General features: G+C 45.0%; 1 protein-coding gene and 1 long non-coding RNA gene across 5 annotated transcripts in view; both read right to left on the reverse strand.

The window, feature by feature from the left end:
• Positions 1-27,065, reverse strand: part of LOC309659527 — a 381,336-nt gene that overhangs the window by 201,583 nt on the left and 152,688 nt on the right. The gene's annotated exons all lie outside the window — the stretch shown is intronic.
• Positions 1-27,065, reverse strand: part of BTD (biotinidase) — a 67,788-nt gene that overhangs the window by 15,166 nt on the left and 25,557 nt on the right. For 2 of the 4 annotated variants that reach the window (XM_082459323.1, XM_082459322.1), the window contains exon 2: positions 1,939-2,203. In XM_082459323.1, coding sequence (XP_082315449.1) covers positions 1,939-2,199 — 261 coding nt within the window. In that variant the 5' untranslated portion in view covers positions 2,200-2,203. Of the gene's footprint in view, positions 1-1,938; positions 2,204-2,304; positions 3,056-3,219; positions 3,584-27,065 lie in introns of those variants that run through there. The other 2 variants (XM_082459325.1, XM_082459324.1) reach the window with 2 other exon arrangements.

The raw sequence follows: 27,065 nt of genomic DNA on the forward strand, positions 1-27,065 counted from the left end.
GTGATTAAAATGCGGGGGAAAACTGCAGTCACAGTCTCTGGGTTTCAGTGTGGCATCTGCCAAGTGTCTCAGCATGGTCTTGTGGAAGGATGGGGAAGAAGGGGGTGACATTTCAGCTGCCCGCAAGCCAACACCTTCGTGCCGAGAATGGACCTGTGTCAGGAGGAGGCCTGCGGGCACGGGCTGGGATGGTTTTACACCGGCTTCAGTGCAGACACAAATGAGGTATGTCCCAGAAGTGTGAATGACGTGAAGGTAACTGATATGCAGGATGTCTGTCAGTAAAGACCCCCGAATAGCCCACCAGGATGAAATTCAATGGCATAAATGTGAGGCTTTGCTCTCGGGTTAAATAAATTAACCTAACAAGTACAGGACAGCGTGTGTGTCTGTGTGAAAAAGGGCTCAGGAGCTCTGGCCGACAGCAAGTGCCCGATGCACCCACAGCAAGGTGTGGCTGCCAAAAGCTCTCCTTCTGGGGGCGACACCTAGAATGAGTGGCAGGTCTCCTCCGCCTGCCCTCGGCAAAGCCGCGTGCAGCTCAGGGCACGGACGTAACCCGGAAAGGCTTGGGGGGCGGGGCTGGGACCGCATCCCTCAGGGAACTGTGGGTGGGACTGGAGAGACACAGCCTGGGAGACCTGCTGGGGCCGTCCTCAGATCTGGGCAAGATGGCGTGTGTGGGATGGGATTCAGTCTGTTCTGTTTGGCCAGGGAGGACACGACGATGGGTGGCAGTTATAGGGAGTCTGATTGTTGCCCATAGAAAGGAAGCCCTTTCCAGACGTTCCCACTGTCCTCAAGTGGGCAGTGAGTCCTGGGCCACTGGAGGCGTCCAGGGGAAGCTGGACGTCGGGTTGGGAAAAAAAGAGCAGTGTCACCCATCAGAACAGCTGGACCGGCCTTTCAGCGCCCTTCCAACATTTCTGTGTTACATATAAAGGTACTACAGGCTACATTTTAAAAGGTAGTGACGGCCAGTGGTTGTCCGGGAAGTGCTGACCACCCTGAACGGAGATGGGGGCTGTTCGGACGGGACCTGCAGGCACCACAGCTCTGCCCGCTGAACTCACAGACGCGGGCCGCTCTGCTCGCAGGGAGCCCGCCTGCTGTCCCGGCAGGGCGGAGCGGGGCTTCCTCCAGCAGCCGGGCGGGTCCCCCGCCCCCGCCGGGGCTCAAGGCCAGACTGCCCTCCCAGCAGGCCATGTTCCTACAGAGACTTCTGGCTCCCACACCCCCCACCCCCGTCTGTCCCACCCTTCCCGGCAGGAGCGGAAAAGGGGCCGCGCAGGAAGCCTTCACAAAGGCGGCACCGGCGTCCTTTGTCCGCTGGGCTGGGTTGTGTCTGGACTGAGCTCTCAGGCCGTTCGGGGTCTGGCGCGGGGACCAGAAAGGAGCCCCACGTCATCGGGAGGCAGCAAACGCAGCTCTGGGGCCGCTTACTACTTTAGTTATCGCTGAAAGCCTCCGAGGGCATGAGAGGCCGTCGTGCCTGCTGGCTTTCAGATGTTTCTGCACATCTGAATCCACCGGGGAACCTTAAAAAATCCCAGTGCCCCGGCGCGCTCCCCAGCTGACTCTGCAGGCAGGCGTGGGAGCCGGGCACCCACGTTTGTTTACAAGCAACCGAGCGACTCTTCTGGCACCACCGCGTGCCTGGCCCTGGGCTTCCCAGGCTGGAGGGGAAGCATCGCCTGGGGAATCCTGCTAAAATGTACACTGTGACTCAGCAAGTCTCGGGCAGGCCCCAAATTCTGCACTCCTCCCAACCTTGGAGGGTCTGCTGGTGCTGCAGACCAGCCTCGCAGTAGCGGGACTCCAGCCGACCGACTCATTCAGCTCATCTTCACCGGCCGGGCTCATTTCCCAGAGGGAACGCAACACCAAGGGCTAATCTGCCCTGCTCTGCCAACAAGCTGACCCGGGAGCACTTCTTGCCTTTTGGGCCGCGATCGTCACTTGCTCTTCATAGATGTCGAGGTTCTGGTTCATGAGCTCCAAGGCCTGCTCGCGGCTGGTGAGGGCCAGCGGGTTCGGGCTCAGGATGGACCGGTGCTCGTACACGGCAGCCACGTACTGGGCAGCCTGGTGACGCTCAGCCGGGCGGCGCTCCTCGGCCTGGACCCCCAGGGCAGCCACGCAACAGCCGCAGAGGAAAAGAGCGAGCTGACGGCTGGCTCCAGACATGATGCAGACCATCAATCTAGAACGCAATGGGGCAAGGAGAAAACAGCTGAATCCAGAATCCTGCCAAGATGGGGACTTGCTTAGCTGTGATTTATTAATCCCGGCAATCAAACTCACCGGCTGTGACGCTGCAGCTCAAAGAGTTTGTTTCAGGTTCCTAACAAGAGGGTATGTGTTTCTCTCCAAACACGTAGCGAGTTACGTTTAAAATGGCTCACTGTTTTAACAGTCTGGTTTTAGAACATTTCCACAACAGACCCAATGTTTGCCACGATTTGCTTCCCCAGCAGGACTCTTTCTAGTTGCACACTTCAGATTTAGGCAATCATAACTATTCTAATTATTATAGATAATTCTGTGATATACTCCACACCCCACCGCCTGCCCTCAATACACACAAACATACTACAGGTCAGCCATCTACACCAGCTGTGACTGTTGTGATCCTAATAACACAGCTCGGCTATCTTAGCCATAAAAACCTGATGGGTCACAATTCTCCCTGCCTTTCTTTGGTTAGTAATGAATATAAAGCGTAAGCCTCCCTTTACCCAGCACCACATTCTTTAACTTGGTGCAGAGAAAGTGCTGACTTCTACTTAAATGCCAGTTTATGGACAGTCAAAAAGAAGTCTCCCCATCAGAGCATGACTTTTTCCCCCTCCTTGAACTTGAGAATTGCCATTGCACACCATCACCTTCTCAACCTCTGTCTCTGGGACTCCAAAACTCCTGCTCAAAAAAAGCATACTCATTTGGAAATAAAATCCTTTTGCAGTAATAAAATGCAACTTTCTAGAAAATAAACTAGAATTTTCTAGAAAGCAAACTCAGCGTTGTAGCTCCTACCGTAAGAGATTAGAAGTAAACTTACAATGACACTTCTGTGTGCCTTGTTTTCCCAAGAATAGGCATTTTAATTTCTAGAAGTTATGTGTCACTGGGTGTTTTTACACACAGTTCTGCCTTGAAAATCGGCCTGGCCTCCCAGCCACAGTCCCTCCCCAAGCACACAGACTTGCCAGGCAGTGCCAAGGCCAGGCCCCCGTGCTCCGTGGAGATGTACCCGGGCCGACCAATTGCCCAGGAATCCAACTAAATGTCAAGACAGCGGAGACAAATCGAGGAACCACATTGCTGCTCTTTAAAGACAAAATGCCACCCTGCCGAAGTCTGACTCAGAACCCCCGTGTTTGCATTTCAAAACCAGACCCTCCGGGCCGCCACAGATTTCTTTTTCTCTCAAAGTTCCGCAAACAAAAGCAAGCATAATTAGGTTCAGCAGCAGACCACGGCCTCGGGGTGCCCAGTCAGAATCCCCGCAAACTCAGGCACTTCTCAGGGCGGACAGCAGTCTCCATCCCAACCCCGCCCCGTCTCAAACTGTCACCTCTTTCCTCAGGGAAGAAATGTTCCATCCAAATGCCAGGCCCCGGGGTGCGCTGCCGCCGGTCTGGGGCACTGTGGGCAGTGTTGGAAGATCAGAACAAGAGGCCTTTGACTGAGCGGCCATGAGCTTTTGGGTAGAAATGCAAGTATAACTGATAAGCTCTCTTATCTGAATTTTGCCTCTGAAGACCAGCAAGGAATAATTTTTTTTTGAGTTTTATTTTATGTTTTTTATACAGCAGGTTCTTATTAGGTATCGATTTTATACATATTAGTGTATATATGTCAATCCCAATCTCCCAATTCATCCCCCCAGCCCCGCTTTCCCCCCTTGGTGTCCATACGTTTGTTCTCTACGTCTGTGTCTCTACTTCTGCCCTGCAAACCGGTTCATCTGTACCATTTTCTAGGTTCCACATATATGCGTTAATATACGGTATATGTTTCTCTCTTTCTGACTTCCTTCACTCTGTATGACAGTCTCTAGGTCCCAGCAAGGAATAATTTTTAAAGTCTCAAAATCTGTTTCCCACTCCAGCTCTGGTTTCAGAATGATGACAATGGGGAGTGGTTTGAGGGGAAAACTTTCATCTTCAAAGTCAAATTGGCAATATTTCTAAAGTATAAGGCCATGGCCTCACTAAGAGGGGGGGAAACAAGGCCCGGTGGTGGGGGGAGCACATGAACCAGGACCCGGTGGGGGCAGGTCAGGAGGTCCTGGAGCTGAGAGTGGCGCTTGCGGGGTCCTCCTTCCTCAGCTAAGAGCTGCATGCCACTGATGCGGGGACAAAGAACATTCGTTTAAACCTCAGGGACTGGGCTTCCCTGGTGGCGCAGTGGTTAAGAATCCACCTGCCAATGCAGGGGACACGGGTTCAAGCCCTGGTCCAGGAAGATCCCACATGCCGCGGAGCAACTAAGCCCGTGCGCCGCAGCTACTGAGCCCGCATGCCACAACTACTGAGCCCGCATGCCACAACTACTGAAGCCCGTGCGCAGCAACGAAGATCCAATGCAGCCATCAATCAATCAATCAAATCTCAGGGCCTTGCAGTGCAGCAAAACAAGGAAATTGCGGAACCATCAAGCTATCCCCTTTCTTTCTACTTTGAGAAAATAAATTTAGATTATTTACAAAAAGAGCCTGGTAGGAGAGCCGTGAGTGGCAATCATTTCTGCGTGAACAGAGGTAGGTCAGTAATAAGGGGTTATGCAGGTTCAGCCGGGTATTTCCCCTTGAAAGAAGCAAGCCTAATGAGGTAGGAGAGAATGAGTCATTAAAATAAAAATAGGCACCAGAGTGCACCCTTGCTGAAGAGTGGCGTTCTGGTTTTCCCTCTCTATGTAGCAGGGGCTTTGAAAGGCCTGGATGGCAGCAGGGGGTGCTGGCAGGCGACAGGATGCAAGGGTGCAGGTGGCCCAGTGCTGTCTCAGGACGGCGCTCACGGGGTGGTTGAGGGGCCGGGGTCTCCCTGGGAGTCACGAGGTTCTTGGCGATCCAGCAACGGATCCACCTGCAGAGCAGGGCAGGGCCTGGACCATAAACAGAATGGTGGCTGGAGATGTGTGCTTAGTCTGAAAAGCTAGCTACGAACCTCCTTCCATCGTAGGCATTTGACAGGAGTCTGAACTCCAGGAAGGGCCCAGCGTGAAGGCGCCACTGAGGTGACAATGTGCCCCCACATCCTGTGTCCTGTGTTCCACTGAGGCGGGGGCGGGAGACGGCGGGGCCGGGAGGGCGCTCACTTCAACATCCACGTGGTACCCGCCTGTGCCAGATGGAGGTGCAGGCGTCAGGGACCCAGCGGTGAAGGCGCCTAGCCCTTCCGAGTGGACCCTCCCCATGTATGAGGACACTGCCACAATCAACACAGATCGTCCCCCCACTCATGATGGTTCGACTTTACGATGGCGCGAAAGCCATATGCGTTCAGTGGAAACCGTGCTCAGAATTCAGAATGTGGACTTTCCCTGGGGGACCGACGTGTAGTATGACCCTCTCTCTGATCCTGGGCAGGGCAGCCGCAGCCCCCAGTCACGGGGGTGAACAACCGATAGACACACTGACAACCATCTGGACCCGCACTCCATCCTGTTTTTCCCTTTCAGTGCAGTATTCCATAAACTCCATGAAATAGTCAACCCTTTATTATAAACTAGGCCTTGCGTTAGAGGGTTCTGCCCATGTGCAGGCTAATGTGAGTGTTCTGAGCACGTGTGAGGTGGGCGGGGATGAGCTGGGATGTCCGGGAGGCTGTGTGTATCTAATGCATTTTTGACCTATGATATTTTCAACTTACGATGGGTTTATTGGGACATTAACCCTGTTGTCATTGCCAACTGACTGCACCTAACGTGTCATTTGGCAATAAGTACGAAGGAGCCATAAAGACGGGGAGGGGGCAGGGAGGGCCTGGCGTGGGTGGGGGTAGGTTTTAGACCAGGAAGGCCTCCAGGAGAAGCCGGCGTCCAGAGAAGGTGCGAGAGGAGGCCCGTGGGTGCCGGGGGAAGAGGGTTCCAGGCAGAGGGTTCCTCGCTCAAAAGGCCCGAGTGGGAGCTTTCGGGTGGTTCAAGAAACAGCCAGGAGAGCGGTGGGCTGGGACCAGGGACCAGGGACCAGGGACCAGGGACTACGGAAGGCAGCAGAAAATGAAGTCAGAGGGAGATAACCGGCAGCTCCCACAGCCGCCCCACCCTCTTCCAGCCTCATCTCCGTGGAGATCTGGTTAAAGCCTGGGTCAATCAAGACGCTCCTCTGCTCAGAATCTCCCAGTGACTCCCCGCTGCCTGCAGAGTGAGAGTCGAGCCAGGAAATCATTGCTGGGGTGGGGGCAGCACTGCTGGAGTGACATCTTCATGCAGAAGCATCCTGATCTTTTCACCGCCCTACAGAAGCCTCTGCTTCTCAGTTCATAAGGAAACATGTTCCCCTGACACTAATCCTGGTCAGGAGGGTTCTTATGATCTATGAGGAAAAGAAATCAAAGTCTTAAATTACATGGAAATCTATTTTGTGGAAATTTGGTAACATGTCAATCACTGGATATTTTTACACACAAGGAGCTTTTGTTTTCCATCTTGCTAAATGAGTCACCTTGAAAATTAGCTGTGTTTCCTTCCTAGCCATGCTATTACAATCGCGTCTTTTGCAATAAAATGAAAGGATTATTATGAAGGTATTCTTAATAAGATAATTTCAGAGGCAGGTATATACACTTAAAATTTTATATATAGACATACTGATCGTTTTAATAAAAGATCTTGTCACTCTTTACTTGTCAAGGAGAATGACAGCCCCATGATTGGGGAGTTCGCAGAGGAAATGTCATATCCTGTGGAACAAAGCTGAGGGACCAGCTAAGTCATTAGGAGCGAACACAGTATACGTTTCTACGTGTATCTGACAGCACGCCATGAAAAATACTGTTAAGTTCCAAATAGTTCTAAACCCATTCTCATGAGTTTTGTGATTTCCTTGTCTAAATCCTTTTACATAAGCAGGAGAAATGCCCATCTCCATCTAACTTACATAATCTGAATTTAAAGAAACCCCAAAGAGACCTTTATTTCCCAGAAAGCCTCTTGTTCTCTGCCTCTGCGCTTAGTGTCCATGACCGGCCCTGGAACAATGTAAAGCCCCACAGTGTTGTAGCTTGAACAGCTTCGTGCAAACCATCCACCACCAAGACTCTGATGCCTCAGGGGTGTGTGTCAGGTGGCAACTGAGGGTGATGCTGAGGTTCAAGGCTGAACTTACATGGAACAGTGAGTAAATTACCAGGAACTCCCGGCTGAACCGGTGAATTGTCATTCCTCTTTTAAAAACATTCCACCTGTTATCTCCAAAAAGCGAGTGACATACAACAGTGTAACCGTGGACCAGGCCTTGGACTGGGGCCCCTTTCTGGTGACAGGAGTAATTTCTCTTAGAACACCGAATGAGCAATCGTGACACTTGAACCTAAATATGTCACCTTTCTTTTCCTCAAATGGGAAATTACCTTCATAATTTAAGACAAAACTTCCCCCTGAAATGCACAGGTATTTAATGGAAGAAGGCTCTTTTCTTCACTTTGTTGTGCAGACAGAAAAAAGCACCCACGAGACTGCTCCAAAGAAGAGCCCCCTCCAGGTCCGCTACTGCCACCCTGTGGGCAAACGGAATACCACTTACCCACGTGGGGATTTGCACTGAAGTGCCGCAAGAGTGGTCATTCTTAAGAAGTAAATGGATGTTTTTTTCCTCCTTTCCTTCTCCTTTTCATTCCTAACACTTCATCTATCTCCTTTTTTCCCCACCTAACTCTTTTACAGTGAAAAAACTAGACATTTGATTTTCCAAGATTTGGGTCTCATGAAAGCTATTTTTTTATTTGCCATGTTCCTAGGGCTTATTTCATCTTCTATATTCACAGGTTCTAAATTTGCTGTGATTTCTTACAGCAGTGCACCCCATAGATGTGAGTGGGTGTGCAATGCAATGTAGCCCATCCATAGATGGACAGCACTCTTCACAGGGAAATCTATTTGAGGTAAAGAATCCACAGGGACAAATTTTTATATGGCTGCCAGGTTGCATTTTATGTTACATGTTAATGTTTTCAAACCACTTTAACATCCACTACTTGATTTTATCCTCCTGTCACATAAAGCAATGAAGGCAGATGGTAAAATTCCATTTTCCTGAAGAGGGAATCCTCCAGGACTAGTTAGTGGTGAGAACAGACTGGAAAGCAACTCTCCTGTCTCCTGGTCCAACCCTCCCAGTACATGTTCAAGACGGGGGTAATTTATCAGTCAGACCTTCAGAGACCACTGTGGTGTCTTCATTGCAGCTGCAGCACAATTCAACAGAAATTCAAAGTACCCTCACAAGGGAGAGACTGGGTGGTCAGACCAGAGCAGGGGTTCTCAAATGGGGATGCTGACGCTGAGGCACCTGAAGGGCTTGAACATGCAGTTCCCTGGACCCCATGCCCAGAAGTTTTCACTCAACGGGTCTGGGGTAGGGCCCTAGAATATGCATTTTCTAATGAATTCCCAGGTGATGGTGGTGCTGATACTCCTGGCCTGGGGTCACCTGCAGAGCCACTGGGCTGGAGGGTAAAGGCAGGTACATTCTGACACTATCTTCCCCTCACGTCAAAGAAAGACATGAGCCAGGACCATCACCTTTATTTCCCAGGTGCTTCTGCAACAAAAGGCCTGAGAGAATGTGGGCGGATTTCAAAGTGTTCCCACCATATTAATGGAAATGACCAGCAAAGTATTTAAACACTCAAACTGGGGGGGGGGGGGGGGAAGTCCCCCAAACAATCTGGTCCAGGTCGGTTGAAGGATTCAGTGCTTGTCTCTGCCTTGACAGGAACATCACTGTAGAACCAGGTTGTTACTGGTTTTCATTTGTTTAAATAAGGTTCCTGATTTTAAAAGACTAGAACAGGGGTAAGAGATAGATATTCCATTAGGTAATTACATAAGATGAATAAAGAAATATGTAGGAATTAAATGAATAAGTAAATAATGTATATTTATAAATTTAAATAAATTGTAATTAAAAATTTTTAACATAATTATTTATATATATAATTATACATTTATAGGTAAATAGGTAATTTGAAAAATCTTCCAATTATATTCTGCAGGAGTGTATCAGATTTCTCCTCAAAAGCTTATCTGAAATCTTTGGGAGCCAAAAATGAATTGCTGAGGAAGTAAGTCTTAAACTGTGGTTCGTAGACCTTGGCCAAGGGAGCAAGGAAAGCACTCAGAGAAGGCTTCCTCACTGTCCGTCAGTCTTGGGAGAGAAGAACGGTGGGAGCATTTGTAGCTACCCTGCTCTTCTTAGTCCTCTAGAACTATCATCAGGGTCTCTGAAATAAGACTCCATGAGTATCAGCAAAGAATTGTCTTTCAAAGCCCTTGGGAAATTTCTCCCCCATTTCTTTGTTGGACTACCTTCAATTAGAGTCATCAGAAGAAGCACCTTCTAGGGAATGAGGACCTGAAGACTGGACATGGAGAAACACAACCAGCGCATGGAAAATATGATGCCCTAGAACCACAGGTCAAATTTTTCAGGGAAGATGTGCTCAGAAGTGGGGGCAATGCAAAGGTTCTTTGTGAATTAAGTGTGTGGTGGATACAACATCTCTAAGGGCATGGTGGGCCAAACATCACGACACCACGTCCCATCACCCCTGTGCTCTTGTCTGCCAGTGCTCGGGACTGAAACACCCAGATCACAGGACCAGCGAGACGGTGAGGATGCCCTGCATGCAGACCGTGGAGGACAAAGGAATGGGTATTGGAGCCAGGAAACCACGGTCCCCAAGTCAAAAGAACAATCCCTGATAGGATAGTCTGGAAACACTGAGAATGAATGATAGTAGAAAGGGTAAAAGAAACAACAAAAAAAATCTAAGGTAAAACACAGCACTAGAGAAAACATGCCAAAGGCCACCTTCTCCTATGGAGGGTCCAGGAGGTCTCTACTGGGGAGAGGCACAGTCAAGCTCACCAAGAGAGAAAGAGCAAAAGCGGGCAAATGGGTCCAGATGCTGTCGGCTCTGAGTACCTGTGGAGGATGCCCTCCACACAAGCATGGTGGCAAGCTGTAGGTGACCCACAGCGCAGTTAGAGGGCAGCACGTGATCAAGAATGAGAGTGACCTTAGCCCTACTCACAAACGTGGCCAGCTCCAAGCAGGGCTTGGTGAACGGCAGAGAAATGGTCAGTATCTCTGCTTTCGCCTCTCTTCCTAGAGGCACTGAGCAGTTTTGTTTTCTTCTGCTTTGGACAGACTGGTAATTATTTGTGTGCCTTACTGGTAATTCTCTGTATGCCACCACACTCAGAACGACAAGAGGAAAAGTTTGATTGAATAAGTGATATTGGGATGACTGAACAACAGTTTGGAAATAAGTTTAAACACCTTACACCATATACAAAAAAAACCTCAAAATCAGGAGTTAAATGTTGAATGTTAGGAAAACTAGAATAAATTATAATTGGCTATCAGAGGTTTGATGAAACAACTTTCTAAAATTTGAAGCAGTTAAAATAATAGAAGAAACAGATTGATAAATTAAAATTTACATGCAAAATATAAACATCAAGACAACACTTATAAACAGGCAATAAACAAGAACAGATTTAAAGAAGAAAACAAATCATAAACAAACACTTTGAAAAACTTTGAACTTATATACAAAATAAACATTAACTTGTACTATTTTAAAGTATTAAATTTGGAAAAAAATAAACTAGTAAAGTGATAATAATAGTACTTTCTTATTGGGAAAAAAGTTTAATAATTCATATCATAAATCACAAACAATATTCTTCTGGGACTTTATCTTAGGAAGTCATTTAAATAAGAAAAAAGTCAGTTGAAATGACAGCATACTACGGAAGTACAGAATATGGGCTTTTCCTCCTGCCCCCCGTGGTGTTCCTCAGATTGAAGTCACTTTTGATATTGATGCCAACAGCATCCTCAATGTCTCTGCTGTGGATAAGAGCACAGGAAAAGAGAACAGGATTACCATCGCTAATGACAAGGGCCGTGTGAGCAAGGAGGACATTGAACGCATGGTTCAGGAAGCAGAGAAGTATAAAGCTGAAGGTGAGAAGCAGCGGGATAAGGTGTCTTCGAAGAATTCTCTTGAATCCTATGCTTTCAACATGAAAGCTACTGTTGAGAATGAGAAACTTCAAGGCAAGATTAATGATGAGGACAAACAGAAGATTCTTGATAAGTGTAATGAAATAATCAACTGGCTTGATAAGAACCAGACTGCAGAGAAGGAAGAATTTGAACATCAGCAGAAGGAGCTGGAAAAAGTCTGCAACCCCATCATTACCAAGCTGTACCAGAGCGCAGGAGGCATGCCAGGAGGAATGCCAGGAGGGATGCCCGGGGGCTTCCCTGGTGGTGGAGCTCCATCGTCTGGTGGTGCCTCCTCTGGGCCCACCATTGAAGAGGTTGATTAAGCCAGCCTAGCACAGGTGTAGCATTGTTCCACACAACACTGAAGGACCCAAATTTGTAGCAAATTCCATGGCAGTTTTAAAGTTGAGCTGCTGTAGTAAACTGGGCATTCTTGATACTTGAACGTGGAATGTGTGCACAGGGAAAGGAAATAACATTGCACTTTACAAGCACTGTATTGTAAGTGGAAAATGCAATGTCTTAAATAAAACTGTATTTAAAATTGGCACCAAAAAAAAAAAAAAAAAAAGAATATGGGCTTTTGAGTTTTAAAATGTCTGATTTGAAATCCTGGATCTGGGAATTCCCTGGTGGTCCAGTGGTTAGGACTCCACACTTCCACCGCAGGGGGCACGGGTTTGATCCCTGGTTGGGGAAGTAAGATTCCTCATGTTGCGTGGTGCGGCCAAAAAAAAAAAAAAAGTAAATCCTGGCTCTGATACTTACTCATTATATAAGCTTGGATAAGTTATTTAACACAACGAAGCTTCAACTTCTTCATCTACAAGCTGGAAATGAAAATACCTGATGTAAAGCACTTAGTGTTTAATAAGTGGATGCTAGCTAAAATTGAAGAATAAGTCCCAATAGATGAAAGCTGGAAACAAACAATATCTAACATCCAATATGAAGAAAGCTATGAAAATATATACAAACCAGGTGGAATATTAAGCAAAAATTTTAAAGATAGCTATGCTCAACAAATATAGTGGAAACTTTTCTCTGTTTACAGTGATAATAGCTAAGTAAAACATGCATGCATGTGAACAAAGACTGGAAAAGAATGCAAGTAACTGAAAACATGACAGGTCATCTTATGGAGATTTAAAATGTTTTCTTAATGTCACACTGTTTTTCTACTAAATGAAAAACATAAGGAAAAAAATAAAGAGTTGAGACTTCTGGTTTCCAGTCTGGCATATAAGGAGCTTGGAAGCAGCCATTCTACGTTAACAAGTAAAAATGTAAACAAACTGAAAACCAACAGCTCTTCTTAGATACATCTGAGAACTGAGATCACAGGGCAAACTGCTGCCTCCAAAATTTAGAGAGACAGACAGGTGAATACAAAAAATCACAACCTAACTGAGTAGAAACCCGTGAGCAGAAACCTCAGTGGAGCCAGTATTAGTGCAGGAAAAGCTAAACTGTAACTGACCAGTTGCTGGAGGCTCAGGGTGGACATGTCCAAGAGTGAAGAACTTCGGGGGAGCCCGGCTTTGGCAGGGTGTGCCCACAGTTCTGAGTTCTTCCTCTAGGAGCTGTACCCGGTCCTCGCTGTACGGCTGGAGAAAATCCCTGTGGCTAGAGAGAGCGGAAAAGCAGCCAGAGTGCACTGTTGCTCAGGAGGCCTGCCCTCAAAAGAAACTGTTTTAGCACAGCGAACCTACTGGGGTTTTATAGAACCCAAATGACCTAGGGGGAGGGAGACACCCGACTCCAGCCCCCTGTAGCCATCCTGTCCCACCAGAGAGGTGGGCTAGACTGGGCAGCGTGAACTTGTCAAGTTCACTAAAAGATAGACCACAGGACAAAAGAGCACTTCTCACTTTCCACACCTGGCCAGCACTACTAAATGCCTATTTATTACAGTTCCTCTACCCAGTACCTCATGTCTCATATCCAGCTTTCAACAAAGAATTACTAGGCATACTAGAAGGCAAAAAACAAAAAACCAATTTGAAGAGACACATCAAGCAACAGAACCAGAGTCAGATGTGGCAGACATGTTGGAATGATCAGACCAGCAATTAAAAATAACTATGATTTGGACTTCCCTGGTGGTGCAGTGGTTAAGAGTCCACCTGCCAATGGAGGGGACATGGGTTTGAGCCCTGGTCTGGGAAGATCCCACATGCCACGGAGCAACTAAGCCCGTGAGCCACAACTACTGAGCCTGTGCTCTACAGCCCATTAGCCATAACTACTGACCCCGTGTGCCACAACTACTGAAGCCCATGCACCTAGATCCCGTGATCCACAACAAGAGAAGCCACCACAATGAGAAGCCCACACACCGCAACGAAGAGCAGCCCCTGCTTGCCGCAACTACAGAAAGCCTGCACACAGCAATGAAGACCCAACGCAGCCAAAAATAAATAAAATAATTAAGAAAAAATATATATATATTATAAAGTTACCATTTAAAAAAAATAGTGAAGATTGGTTCAAGATGGCAGAGTAGAAGGACGTGCGCTCACTCCCTCTTACGAGAGCACCGGAATCACAACTAACTGCTGAACAATCATTAACAGGAAAACACTGGAACTTACCAAAAAAGATACCCCACATCCAAAGACAAAGGAGAAGCCACAATGAGACGGTAGGAGGGGCGCAATCACAATAAAATCAAATCCCATAACCACTGGGTGGGTGACTCACAAACTGGAGAACACTTATACCACAGAAGTCCACCCACTGGAGTGAAGGTTCTGAGCCCCACATCAGGCTTCCGAAACTGGGGGTCTGGCAACAGGTGGAGGAATTCCTAGAGAATCAGACTATGAAGGCTAGTGGGATTTGATTGCAGGACTTCGACAGGACTGGGGGAAACAGAGTCTCCACTCTTGGAGGGCACACACAAAGTAGTGTGCACATCGGGACCCAGGGGAAGGAGCAGTGACCCCACAGGAGACTGAACCAGACCTACCTGCTAGTGTTGGAGGGTCTCCTGCAGAGGCAGGGGGTGGCTGTGTCTCACCGTGAGGACAAGGACACTGGCAGCAGGAGTTCTGGGAAGTACTCCTTGGTGTGAGTCCGCCCGGAGTCCACCATTAGCCCCACCAAAGAGCCGGGTAGGCTCCAGTGTTGGGTCGCCTCAGGCCAAACAACCAAAGGGAGGGAACCCAGTCTCACCCACCAGCAGACAAGCGGATTAAAGTTTTACTGAGCTCTGCCCACCAGAGAAACACCCAGCTCTACCCACCACCAGTCCCTCCCATCAGGAAACTTGCACAAGACTCTTAGATAGCCTCATCCACCAGAGGGCAGACAGCAGAAGCAAGAAGAACTACAATCCTGCAACCTGTGGAACTAAAACCACATTCACAGAAAGATAGACAAGATGAAAAGGCAGAGGGCTCAGTACCAGATGAAGGAAAAAGATAAAACCCCAGAAAAACAACTAAATGAAGTGGAGATAGGAAACCTTCCAGAAAAAGAATTCAGAATAATGATAGTGAAGATGATCCAGGACCTCGGAAAAAGAATGGAGGCAAAGATCGAGAAGATGCAAGAAATGTTTAACAAAGACCTAGAAGAATTAAAGAAAAAACACCTAGAAGAATTAAAGAACAAACAAACAGAGATGAACAATACAGTAACTGAAATGAAAAATACACTAGAAGGAATCAATAGCAGAATAACTGAGGCAGAAGAACGGATAAGTGACCTGGAAGACACAATGGTAGAATTCACTGCCATGGAACAGAATAAAGAAAAAAGAATGAACAGAAATGAAGACAGCCTAAGAGACCTCCGGGACAACATTAAACACAACAACATTTGCATTATAGGGGTCCCAGAAGGAGAAGAGAGAGAAAGGACCCAAAAATATTTGAAGAGATTATAGTCAAAAACTTCCCTAACATGGGAAAGGAAGTAGCCACCCAAGTCCAGGAAGCACAGAGAGTCCCAGGCAGGATAAACCCAAGGAGAAACACGCCGAGACACATAGTAATCAAATTGACAAAAATTAAGACAAAGAAAAATTATTGAAAGCAACAAGGGAAAAATGACAAATAACATACAAGGGAACTCCCATAAGGTTAAGAGCTGATTTCTCAGCAGAAACTCTACAAGCCAGAAGGGGTGGCATGATATATTTAAAGTGATGAAAGGGAAGAACCTACAACCAAGATTACTCTACCCAGCAAGGCTCTCATTCAGATTCGATGGAGAAATCAAAAGCTTTACAGACAAGCAAAAGCTAAGAGAATTCAGCACCAGAAAACCAGCTCTACAACAAATGCTAAAGGAAGTTCTCTAAGTGGGAAACACAAGAGAAGAAAAGGACCTACAAAAACAAACCCATAACAATTAAGAAAATGGTAATAGGAACATACATATCAATAATTACCTTTAATGTGAACAGATTAAATGCTCCATCCAAAAGACACAGGCTCGCTGAATGGATACAAAAACAAGACCCGTATATGTGCTGTCTACAAGAAACCCACTTCAGACCTAGGGACACATACAGACTGAAAGTGAGGGGATGGAAAAAGATATTCCATGCAAATGGAAATCAAAAGAAAGCTGGAGTAGCAATACTCATATCAGATAAAATAGACTTTAAAATAAAGAATGTTACAAGAGACAAGGAAGGACACTACATAATGATCAAGGGATCAATCCAAGAAGAAGATATAACAATTATAAATATATATGCACCCAACATAGGAGCACCTCAATATCTAAGGCAACTGCTAACAGGTATAAAAGAGGAAATCGACAGTAACACAATAATAGTGGGGGACTTTAACACCTCACTGACACTAGTGGACAGATTATCCAAACAGAAAATTAATAAGGAAACACAAGCTTTAAATGACACAATATACCAGATAGATTTAATTGGTATTTATAGGACATTCCAACCAAAAACAGAAGATTACACTTTCTTCTCAAGTGCGCACGGAACATTCTCCAGGACAGATCACATCTTGGGTCACAAATTAAGCCTCAGTAAATTTAAGAAAACTGAAATCATATCAAGCATCTTTTCTGACCACAACACTATGAGATTAGAAATCAATTATAGGGAAAAAAAACCTAAAAAACACAAACACATGGAGGTTAAACAATATGTTACTAAATAACCAAGAGATCACTGAAGAAATCAAAGAGGAAATCAAAAAATACTTAGAGACGAATTACGACGAAAACACGATGATCCAAAACCTATGGGATGCAGCAAAAGCAGTTCTAAGAGGGAAGTTTATAGCTATACAAGCCTACCTCATGAAACAAGAAAAATGTCAAATAAACAATCTAAACTTACACCTAAAGGAACTAGAGAAAGAAGAACAAACAAAACCCAAAGTTAGTAGAAGGAAAGAAATCATAAAGATCAGAGCAGAAATAAATGAAATAGAAACAAAGAAAACAATAGCAAAGATCAATAAAACTAAAAGCTGGTTCTTTGAGAAGATAAACAAAATTGATAAACCATTAGCCAGACTCATCAAGAAAAAGAGGGAGAGGACTCAAATCAATAAAATTAGAATTGAAAAAGGAGAAGTTACAACAGACACTGCAGAAATACAAAGCATCCTAAGACACTACTACAAGCAACTCTACGCCAATAAAATGTACAACCTGGAAGAAATGAACAGATTCTTAGAAAGGTATAACCTTCCAAGACTGAACCAGGAAGAAATAGAAAATATGAACAGACCAATCACAAGTAATGAAATTGAAACTGTGATTAAAAATCTTCCAAGAAACAAAAGTCCAGGACCAGATGGCTTCACAGGTGAATTCTACCAAACATTCAGAGAAGAGCTAACACCCATCCTTCTCAAACTCTTCCAAAAAATTGCAGAGGAAGGAACACTCCCAAACTCATTCTATGAGGCCACCATCACCCTGATACCAAAACCAGACAAAGATACTACAAAAACAGAAAAATACAGACCAATATCACTGATGAATATAGATGCAAAAATCCTCAACAACATACTAGCAAACAGAATCCAACAACACATTAAAAGGATCATACACCATAATCAAGTGGGATTTATCCCAGGGATGCAAAATATTTATATTGCGTATCAATATACACAAATCAATCAATGTGATACACCATATTAACAAATTGGGAGCAGGGAGAAGTTCACTCGGATCAGCTGATCCTGACAACAGGAGAGGAGGAAGCCCAGGAGGCAGTGAAGGAGGAGAGGGGTGGAGATGGAGATGAGGATGGATCCACCGGTGCCCTGAGGAACAGCCCACACCTCCACCAGCGCCCCGGGGTCCCCTGACGCTGCCTCGCCACAGCAGAGCTGCTTCTTGGTGGGGTTCCCGGGACGCCGCTGCCAGGGAGGGAAGGGCATGGCCCTGCGCTGGACAAGCGACAGCCCTGGAGCTCCCTCTGCTCCTGGGAGGAAGGGGGGGCGGGGGCGGGGGTGGGGTGGTATAAACAATGGATTCGGCTCTGGCCTCTGGCAGCGTGGTGGGGGATTTGGGGGGACCTTCTTTGTTCTTAGAACTTGCTCCTGCCTCTCGGGTTGTGGTGGTGTTGTCCGGAAAGAAGGAAGGGTGAGGAATCCCCGGCTGGAGAGAGGCGTCGAGGTATCCTCTGAAATACTGACTTGAGCTGGATAACATTGAAAATCTCCTGACCACTCTCTTTCATTACCAAAACCTTGTGTCTAAGGCCCCATGCATGCACCGACCTCAGTGAACCCATCAGATCTCTCTCAGATAGCCATAAAAGACCCTCTCAAGTTAATTTTAACCACATATTTGCCTGCACTTTATGGAGGATGAAACTATCAAACCAAGTCAACGTTGCTGCTGATTCAGGAGTCTTGGCAGCAGAAAATTAAACAACCGAACGTTTGTAAATGTGTGAAGAATTCTAATAGGACATCGAATGTTTTTTTAAAAACATTTTTTTAAGGGCAGTCAGAACCCTGTGGAGGCTGTGCTCAGTCTTCAGACTCAATGCCTTTGTCTTCACTTCTGGGGAAAGCCCAGGTACCGTTACATGGTAGATGCTTTCCTTCCCAGTCTGAATATGAGTGCGCAGACTTCCCCAGCAGAGAAGGGCCTGAACCCTGGGCTGTTGTGCCAGGAGAGTTACACCTGTAGCGGGACTGACGAAGCCGTCTTCGAGCGTGACGAGTGCTGCAGCCTGCAGTGTCTCCGCTGCGAGGAGGAGCTCCAGCGGCAGGAGCGCCTGAGAAACCATGAGCGGATCAGACTCAAAGCTGGCCACGTCCCTTACCGTGACCCCTGCAAGGGCCCCGGTGGGCATTCTCCAGGTATGAAGCAGAGGGCAGACGTGAGGTGCCAGACCTGTAAAATCAACTTGTGCCTGGAGTGCCAGAAGAGGATTCATTCTGGGGGTAACAAAAGGAGGCACCCTGTTACTGTGTACCATGTGGCTAAGGTCCAGGAGTTGCTGGAGGAAGAAGGGATGGATGAGGACACCAAGAGGAAGAAGAGGACTGAGAAGGTTGTGAGTTTCCTCCTAGTTGATGAGAATGAAGAAATTCAGGCAACGAATGAAGAGGACTTTATTAGGAAATTGGACTGCAAACCCGATCAGCATCTGAGAGTGGTTTCCATTTTTGGAAATACTGGGGACGAGAAGTCTCATACCCTCAACCACACTTTCTTTTGTGGCCGGGAAGTCTTCAAAACCTCCCCTGCCCAGGAGTCCTGCACTGTGGGAGTGTGGGCAGCATATGACCCAGTCCACAAGGAAGCAGTGATAGACACAGAAGGGCTCTTGGCGGCTACGGTGAATCTAAGCCAGAGAACACGGCTGCTGCTTAAGGTCCTGGCCATCTCAGACCTCGTCATCTATCGAACTCATGCAGACGGACTGCACAATGACCTCTTCAAGTTCCTTGGGGACGCGCCCGTGCGGGTATATGACAACTGCTATGAAGCCAGGAATTCCCAGTTAGATGTTACTGAGGCACAGGCGGATGATGAGGGTGGGACGCTGATTGCTCGGAAGGTGGGCAAGTCCACACAGAACACTCTGGGAGCTGTGGTGACAGCCAATGACATACCACTAGGTCTGGTGAAGGATGCAGCCAGGCCGGCATACTGGGTACCAGACCATGAGATCCTGCACTGCCACAACTGCCAGAAGGAGTTCAGCGTCAAGCTTTCCAAGTACCACTGCTGGGCCTGCAGAGAGGGCTTCTGTGACGAGTGTTCCCATGACTGCCGGGCTGTCCCCTCTCGAGGCTGGGACCATCCTGTCCGAGTCTGCTTTAACTGCAATAAAAAGCCTGGTGACCTTTAACGCCCCCCCCCCCCCACCAAAACTGAAGAATAAAAACAATATGATCATCTCAATAGATGCAGAAAAAGCTTTTGACAAAATTCAACAACCATTTATGATAAAAACTCTCCAGAAAGTAGGCATAGAGGGAACCTACCTCAACATAATAAAGGCCATATACAACAAATCCACAGCAAATATCATTCTCAATGGTGAAAAACTGAAAGCATTTCCTCTAAGATCAGGAACAAGACAAGGATGTCCACTCTCGCCACTATTATTCAACATAGTTTTGGAAGTCCTAGCCACGACAATCAGAGAAGACAAAGAAATAAAAGGAATACAAATTGGAAAAGAAGAAGTAAAACTGTCACTGTTTGCAGATGACATGATACTATACATAGAAAATCCTAAAGATGCCACCAGAAAACTACTAGAGCTAATCAATGAATTTGGTAAAGTGGCAGGATACAAAATTAATGCACAGAAATCTCTTTCATTCCTACACACTAACAATGAAAGATCAGAAAGAGAAATTAAGGAAACAATTCCATTCATCATTGTAACAAAAAAAACAAAATACCTAGGAATAAATCTGCCTAAGAAGGTAAAAGACCTGCACTCAGAAAATTATAAGACACTGATGAAAGAAATCAAAGATGACATGAACAGATGGAGAGATATACCATGTTCTTGGATTGGAAGAATCAATATTGTGAAAATGACTATACCACCCAAAGCAATCTACAGAGTCAATGCAATCCCTATCAAATTACCAATGGCATTTTTTACAGAACTGGAACAAAAAATCTTAAAATTTGTATGGAGACACAAAAGACCCTGAATAGCCAAAGCAGTCTTGAGGGGAAAAAAATGGAGCTGGAGGAATCAGACTCCCTGACGTCAGACTATACCACAAAGCTACAGTAATCAAGACAATATGGTACTGGCACAAAAACAGAAATGGAGATCAATGGAACAGTATAGAAAGCCCAGAGATAAACCCACGCACATATAGTCAACTAATCTATGACAAAAGAGGCAAGGATATACATGGAGAGAAGACAGTCTCTTCAATAAGTGGTGCTGGGAAAACTGGACAGCTACATGTAAAAGAACAAAATTAGAACACTCCCTAATACCATACACAAAAATAAACTCAAAATGGATTCGAGACCTAAATGTAAGACTGTACACTATAAAACTCTTAGAGGAAAACATAGGAAGAACACTCTTTGACATAAATCACAGCAAGATCTTTTTTGATCCACCTCCTAGAGTAATAGAAATAAAAACAAAAATAAATGGGACCTGATGAAACTTAAAAGCTTTTGCAAAGCAAAGGAAACTACAAACAAGACGAAAAGACAACCCTCAGAGTGGGAGAAACTATATGCAAATGAATCAGCGGACAAAGGATTAATCTCCAAAATATATAGACAGCTCATGCAGCTCAATTTTTAAAAAAACAAACAACCCAATCAAAAAATGGGCAGAAGGGGCTTCCCTGGTGGCGCAGTGGTTGAGAATCTGCCTGCTAATGCAGGGGACACGGGTTCGAGCCCTGGTCTGGGAGGATCCCACGTGCCGCAGAGCAGCTGGGCCCGTGAGCCACAATTACTGAGCCTGCGCGTCTGGAGCCTGTGCTCCTCAATGAGAGGCCGCGATAGTGAGAGGCCCGTGCACCGCGATGAAGAGTGGACCCCGCTTGCCACAACTAGAGAAAGCCCTCGCGCAGAAATGAAGACCCAACACAGCCATAAATAAATAAATAAAAATTAAAAAAAAAATGATGTCAGTCTCAGTAGTAGTAGCAGTTGTAGTTGTAGTAAAAAAAAAATTAAAAAAAAAAAATGGGCAGAAGACCTAAATAGACATTTCTCCAAAGAAGACATACAGATGGCCAAGAAGCACATGAAAAGCTGCTCAACATCACTAATTATTAGAGAAATGCAAATCAAAACTACAATGAGGTATCACCTCACACCAGTTAGAATGAGCATCATCAGAAAATCTACAAACAACAAATGCTGGAGAGGGTGTGGAGAAAAGGGAACCCTCTTGTACTGTTGGTGGGAATGTAAATTGATACAGCCACTATGGAGAACAGTATGGAGGTTCCTTAAAAAACTAAAAATAGAACTACCATATGACCCAGCAATCCCACTACTAGGCATATACCCTGAGAAAACCATAATTCAAAAAGACACATGCACCCCAATGTTCATTGCAGCACTATTTACAATAGCCAGGTCATGGAAGCAACCTAAATGCCCATCAACAGACGAATGGATGAAGAAGATGTGATACATATATACAATGGAATATTACTCAGGCATAAAAAAGGAACGAAATTGGGTCATTTGTAGAGACGTGGATGGATCTAGAGACTGTCATACAGAGCGAAGTAAGTCAGAAAGAGAAAAAAAAATCGTATATTAATACATACATGTGGAACCTAGAAAAATGGTACAGATGAACCCGTTTGCAAGGCAGAAATAGAGACACAGATGTAGAGAACAAACGTATGGACACCAAGGGGGGAAAAGTGGTGGGGGGGTGGTTGTGGTGTGATGAATTGGGAGATTGGGATTGACATGTATACACTAATATGTATAAAATGGATAACTAATAAGAACCTGCTGTATAAAAAAATAAATAAAATAAATTTCAAAAATTCAAAAAAAAAATAGTACCACCAATTAATTGGATATAATTATAGACTATTTCATCCAATAACACCAGAATACACATTCTTCTCAAGCTTGCATGAAATATCCTGTATTCATCAAGATAGAAAACATTATGGGCCATAAAACATACCTTAACAAATTCTAAAGAACAGAAATCATGCAATGTCTGCATTCAAACCGTAATGGAATTAAAGTAGAAATCAATAACAGAAAGATAACTGGGAAATCCTCAGATACTTGGAGATTAAACAACTTGCTTCTATGATAACACATGGGTCTAAGAGGAAATCTCAAGAGAAATTTTTAAATATTTTGAACTAAATGAAAATACAACTTATGAAAATTTGTGAGATGCAGTGATAGGAGGGTAGAGAGGGATATTTTGAACAGTACTGAATGCATATATTAGAAAAGAAGAGAGATCTAAGATCAATAATCTAAGCTTTGGTGTGACCAAGATGGTAGAGTAGGAAGGCTCTGAGCTCACCTCCTCCCATTTCGGGTACACCAAAATTACACTTTTTTACAAAACTATATGAGAACAACCTGAAGGCTAGCAGAAAAGATTTTCTACAGCTAAAGATACAAAGAAGGAACCACAGGAGACTGGTAGGAGGGGCAAAGATGCAGATTAGTCAACACCCACAAACTGGAGGGTAATTACAATTGTGGAGGTTCTCCCCAAGGAGTGAAGGGTCTGAGTCCTACATTGGGCTCCAGCCCAGGGGTCCTGCGGAGGGAAGATGAGTCCACGGAAAGTCTGGCTTTGAAAGTCAGTGGCGATTGCATAGGGGAGAGCCAGAGGGCTGAAGGAAAGACAGACTCTGCTCTTAAAGGGCACAAGCAAAATCTCACAGGCTCCTAGACCCAGGGCAGAGGCAGTAATTTGAAAGGACCCTGGGTCAGACCCACTTGCTGATCTTAGAGAGTCCTAGAGAGGCAAGAGGCAAATGGGGTCCCCCAGGGCACATAGATACGGTGGCAGCCATTTTGAGGTACTTGTTCTACCACGAGGACACTGGTGCCAGCAAGTACCATTCCGGAGTCCTCCCTCTAGCCTATTAGTGCTGGGGGCTTAGCTGCCCACCAGCAGATAGGCACCAGCCCCGAATCCCCCAGGGCCACACAGCCAGCCACCCTGGGACCCAGCCCTGTCCAACAGCAGGCCTTCCAAAACATGTAAAACAGGCCCAGATAGGTTCACTGGTACATTCTACCAAACACTTAAGGAAGAAATTATGCTAATTCTTTACAATCTCTTCTAGAAGACAGAAGCAGAGAGCATACAGTCATCCCTTGGTATCCATGGTTCCAGGATCTGCTGCAGATACTAAATCCACGGATGCTCCAGTCCCAGAGTCGGCCCTTGGTACACAAGGTTCCATATCTGTGGATTCAACCAACTGCAGATTGTGTGGTACTGTAGTATTTATTGAAAAAAAAAATCCACGTATAAGTGGACTCATGCAGTTTAAACCCATGTTGTTCAAGGATCAACTGTACTTCCAAACTCATTCTATGAGGCTGGCATTACCCTAATACAAAAACCAGACAAAGACATTACAAGAAAATAAAACTGCAAAAATCCTCAACAAAATATTAGCAAATCCAATCCAATAATTTATAAAAAGGATTATACGCCATGACCAAATGAGATTTATTCCAGGCATGCTAGGCTGATTCAATGTTTGAAAATCAGTTCGTGTAATCCATCACAACGATGGACGAAAAAAGAAAAATTGGATGCAGAAAAAGCATTTGAATACACTAATATGTATAAAATAGATAACTAATAAGAACCTGCTGGGCTTCCCTGGTGGTGCAGTGGTTGAGAATCTGCCTGCCAATGCAGGGGACACGGGTTCGAGCCCTGGTCTGGGAAGATCCCACATGTCGCGGAGCAACTAGGCCCATGAGCCACGATTACTGAGCCTGCGCGTCTGGAGCCTGTGCTCCGCAACAAGACAGGCCGCGATAATGAGAGGCCCGCGCACCGTGATGAAGAATGGCCCCCACTTGCCGCAACTAGAGAAAGCCCTTGCACAGAAACGAAGACCCAACACAGCCATAAAAAAAAAAAAAGAACCTGCTATATAAAAAATAAATTAATTAAATTAAATTTAAAAAAAAAAAAGAAAAAGCATTTGATAAAATTCAAAACCCTTCATGATAAAAACTCTCAGCAAACTAGGAATTGAGGGGGGACCTTCCTCAACATGATCAAGAGCACCTACCAAAAAGCCTACAGTTAGCATCATACTTAATGGTGAGAAAAACTAAGTTTTCCCACTAAGATCAGGTATAAAACAAGGATGATCCCTCTTGCCATTCTTTTTCGACATTGTACTAGAAGTTCTAGCTAATGCAATAAGACAATTAAAGGAAATAAAAGACATACAGATTGAGAAAGAAGATATAAACCTGTCTTTCTTTGCAGATGACATGATATCTATGTAGAAAATCTGAAAGAACTGACAAAAATAAACCCTCCTGGAACTAATAAGTGATTATAGCAAGATTGCAGGATAAAATGTTAGTATACAAAAGTCTATTGCTTTCCTAGGGACTTCCCTGGTGGTCCAGTGGTTAAGTGGACACAGGGATCCAATGCAGGGGATGTGGGTTCGATCCCTGGTTAGGGAACTGGGATCCCACATGCCACAGGGCAACTAAGCCCACACGCCGCAACTACTGAGTCCACACGCCACAACTAGTGAGCCCACATGCTGCAACTACAGAGCCCATGTGCTCTGGAGCTTGTGCACCACAACTACGGAACCCACGTGCTCTGGAGCCCATGTGCCAAAACTAGAGAGAAGCCCGTGCACCGCAACGAAAGATCCCACATGCCGCAACTAAGACCCGATGCAACCAAAAATAAAATAAATAAATATTAAAAAAAAAAAGTCAATTGCTTTTCTATATACCAGCAATTAACAAGTGGAATTTGAAATGAAAAACACAATACCATTTACATTAGCACCGAAAAAATGAAATACTTAGGTATAAATCTAATGAAATATGTAAAAGATCTATAAGAGAAACCACCAAACTCTGATGAATGAAATGAAAGGATTAAATAAATGGAGAGATATTCCATGTTCATGGAGAGGAAGAATCAATATCATCAAGATGTCAGTTCTTCCCTACTTGATCTACAGATTGAATACAATCCCAAATAAAATCCCAGCAAGTTATTTTGTGGATATCGATAAACTGATTCAAAAGTTTATATGGAGAAGCAAAAGACCCAGAATAGCCAATACACTATTGAAGGAGAAGAACAAAGTCTGAGAACTGACACTATCCAACTTCAAGACTTACTATAAAACTACAGTAATCAAGTCAGTGTGGTATTGGCAAAAGAATAAACAAATACATCAATAAAAAAATAAAATAGAGAGCACAGAAACAGATCTACGTAAATACAGTCAACTGATCTCTGACAGGAGCAAAGGCAATACACTGAAGCAAAGACAGTCTTTTCAACAAATAGTGCTGGAAAAAGCAGACATTACATGCAAGAAAATCAGTCTAGACACAGATCTTACCCTCTATGTGTTTTGTCCAACACCACCAAACAATTAACTCAGTTCTGACACTATCTACTTAAAGGTAGTGTCAGATCCCACAGCCTAAGGGTTCACTCCTTCCCCACTTTAGATGATAATTACAAATCCAGGTTATCTGTGCTTCTGACTGACTAGTTATAAATTAGAGATTCCCACAACCCTCTCCTCCTGTTTGGTAATTTGCTAGAGCAACTCACAGAACTCAGAAACATTTATTTACATTAACAGTTAATTATAAAAGACATGATAAAAGATACAGATAAAAAAGCCAGATGAAGAGGTATATAGGAGCAAGGTATATGGGAAGGGGTGCCCTCTCCCTGTATCTCCAAATGTTCACCAACCCAGAAGCTCTCTGAACCCCGTCGTTTTGGGTATGCTTGATTAAATCACTGGCCATTGGTGACTGAACTCAAACTCCATCCCCTCCCCTCTCCCAGGAGGTCAGGGGCTAAATTACAACCCTTCAATCACATGGTTGATTACCCTGGCAATCAGACCCCATACTTAGGGGTTTTCCAAAAGTTAACGCATTAACATAAACTCAGGTGTGGTTGAAAGGGGCTTGTTATGAATATCAAAAGACACATACTGCCCTTATCACTTCGGAAATTCCAAGGGTTTTAGGAGCTCTGTGATAGAAATGGGGACGAATACTAAACATATATTTGTTATTATAAATTTCATCACATACATCCTTCACAAAAATTGACTCAAAATGGATCACAGACCTAAATGTAAAGTGTAAAACTACAAAACTCCTAGAAGATAACGTGGGAGAGAACCTAGATAACCTTGAGTATGGTGATGACTTCTTAGATACAACACCAAAGGCATGATCCATGAAAGAAATAACTGATAAGCTGGACTTCATTAAAATTAAAAACTTCTGCCCTGTGCCCAGAAATAAACTCACACACCTGAGACCTGAAGGAAGGGGGCAGGGCACAACCTGTAAAAGAATGACATAGATATTGGATAAAAAATAAACTGGTTAGAGCCAACTAGGTCCAAGATGGAGGAAGATTCCACTTCCAGGGGACCTTGAGCCTAATTATATGTTCATTGTATACATTAGCATAAGCTAAATGACACACCCACCAGCGCCATGACAGTTCCAAGGTTAACCATATGAAGTCAAAAAGTGGGCAGTGGCTCAATTCCTGGAAATCCCCACCCCTTCTCCAAAATAGTTGGAGTAATCCTTCCACTTGCTAGCTTATGAAATTACCCATCCCATAAAAACTAACCACCCCATATTTCGG

The sequence above is a fragment of the Balaenoptera physalus genome, assembly GCF_965194825.1.
Source record: "Balaenoptera physalus genome assembly, chromosome: 4".
NCBI classification, from domain to species: Eukaryota; Metazoa; Chordata; class Mammalia; order Artiodactyla; family Balaenopteridae; genus Balaenoptera; species Balaenoptera physalus.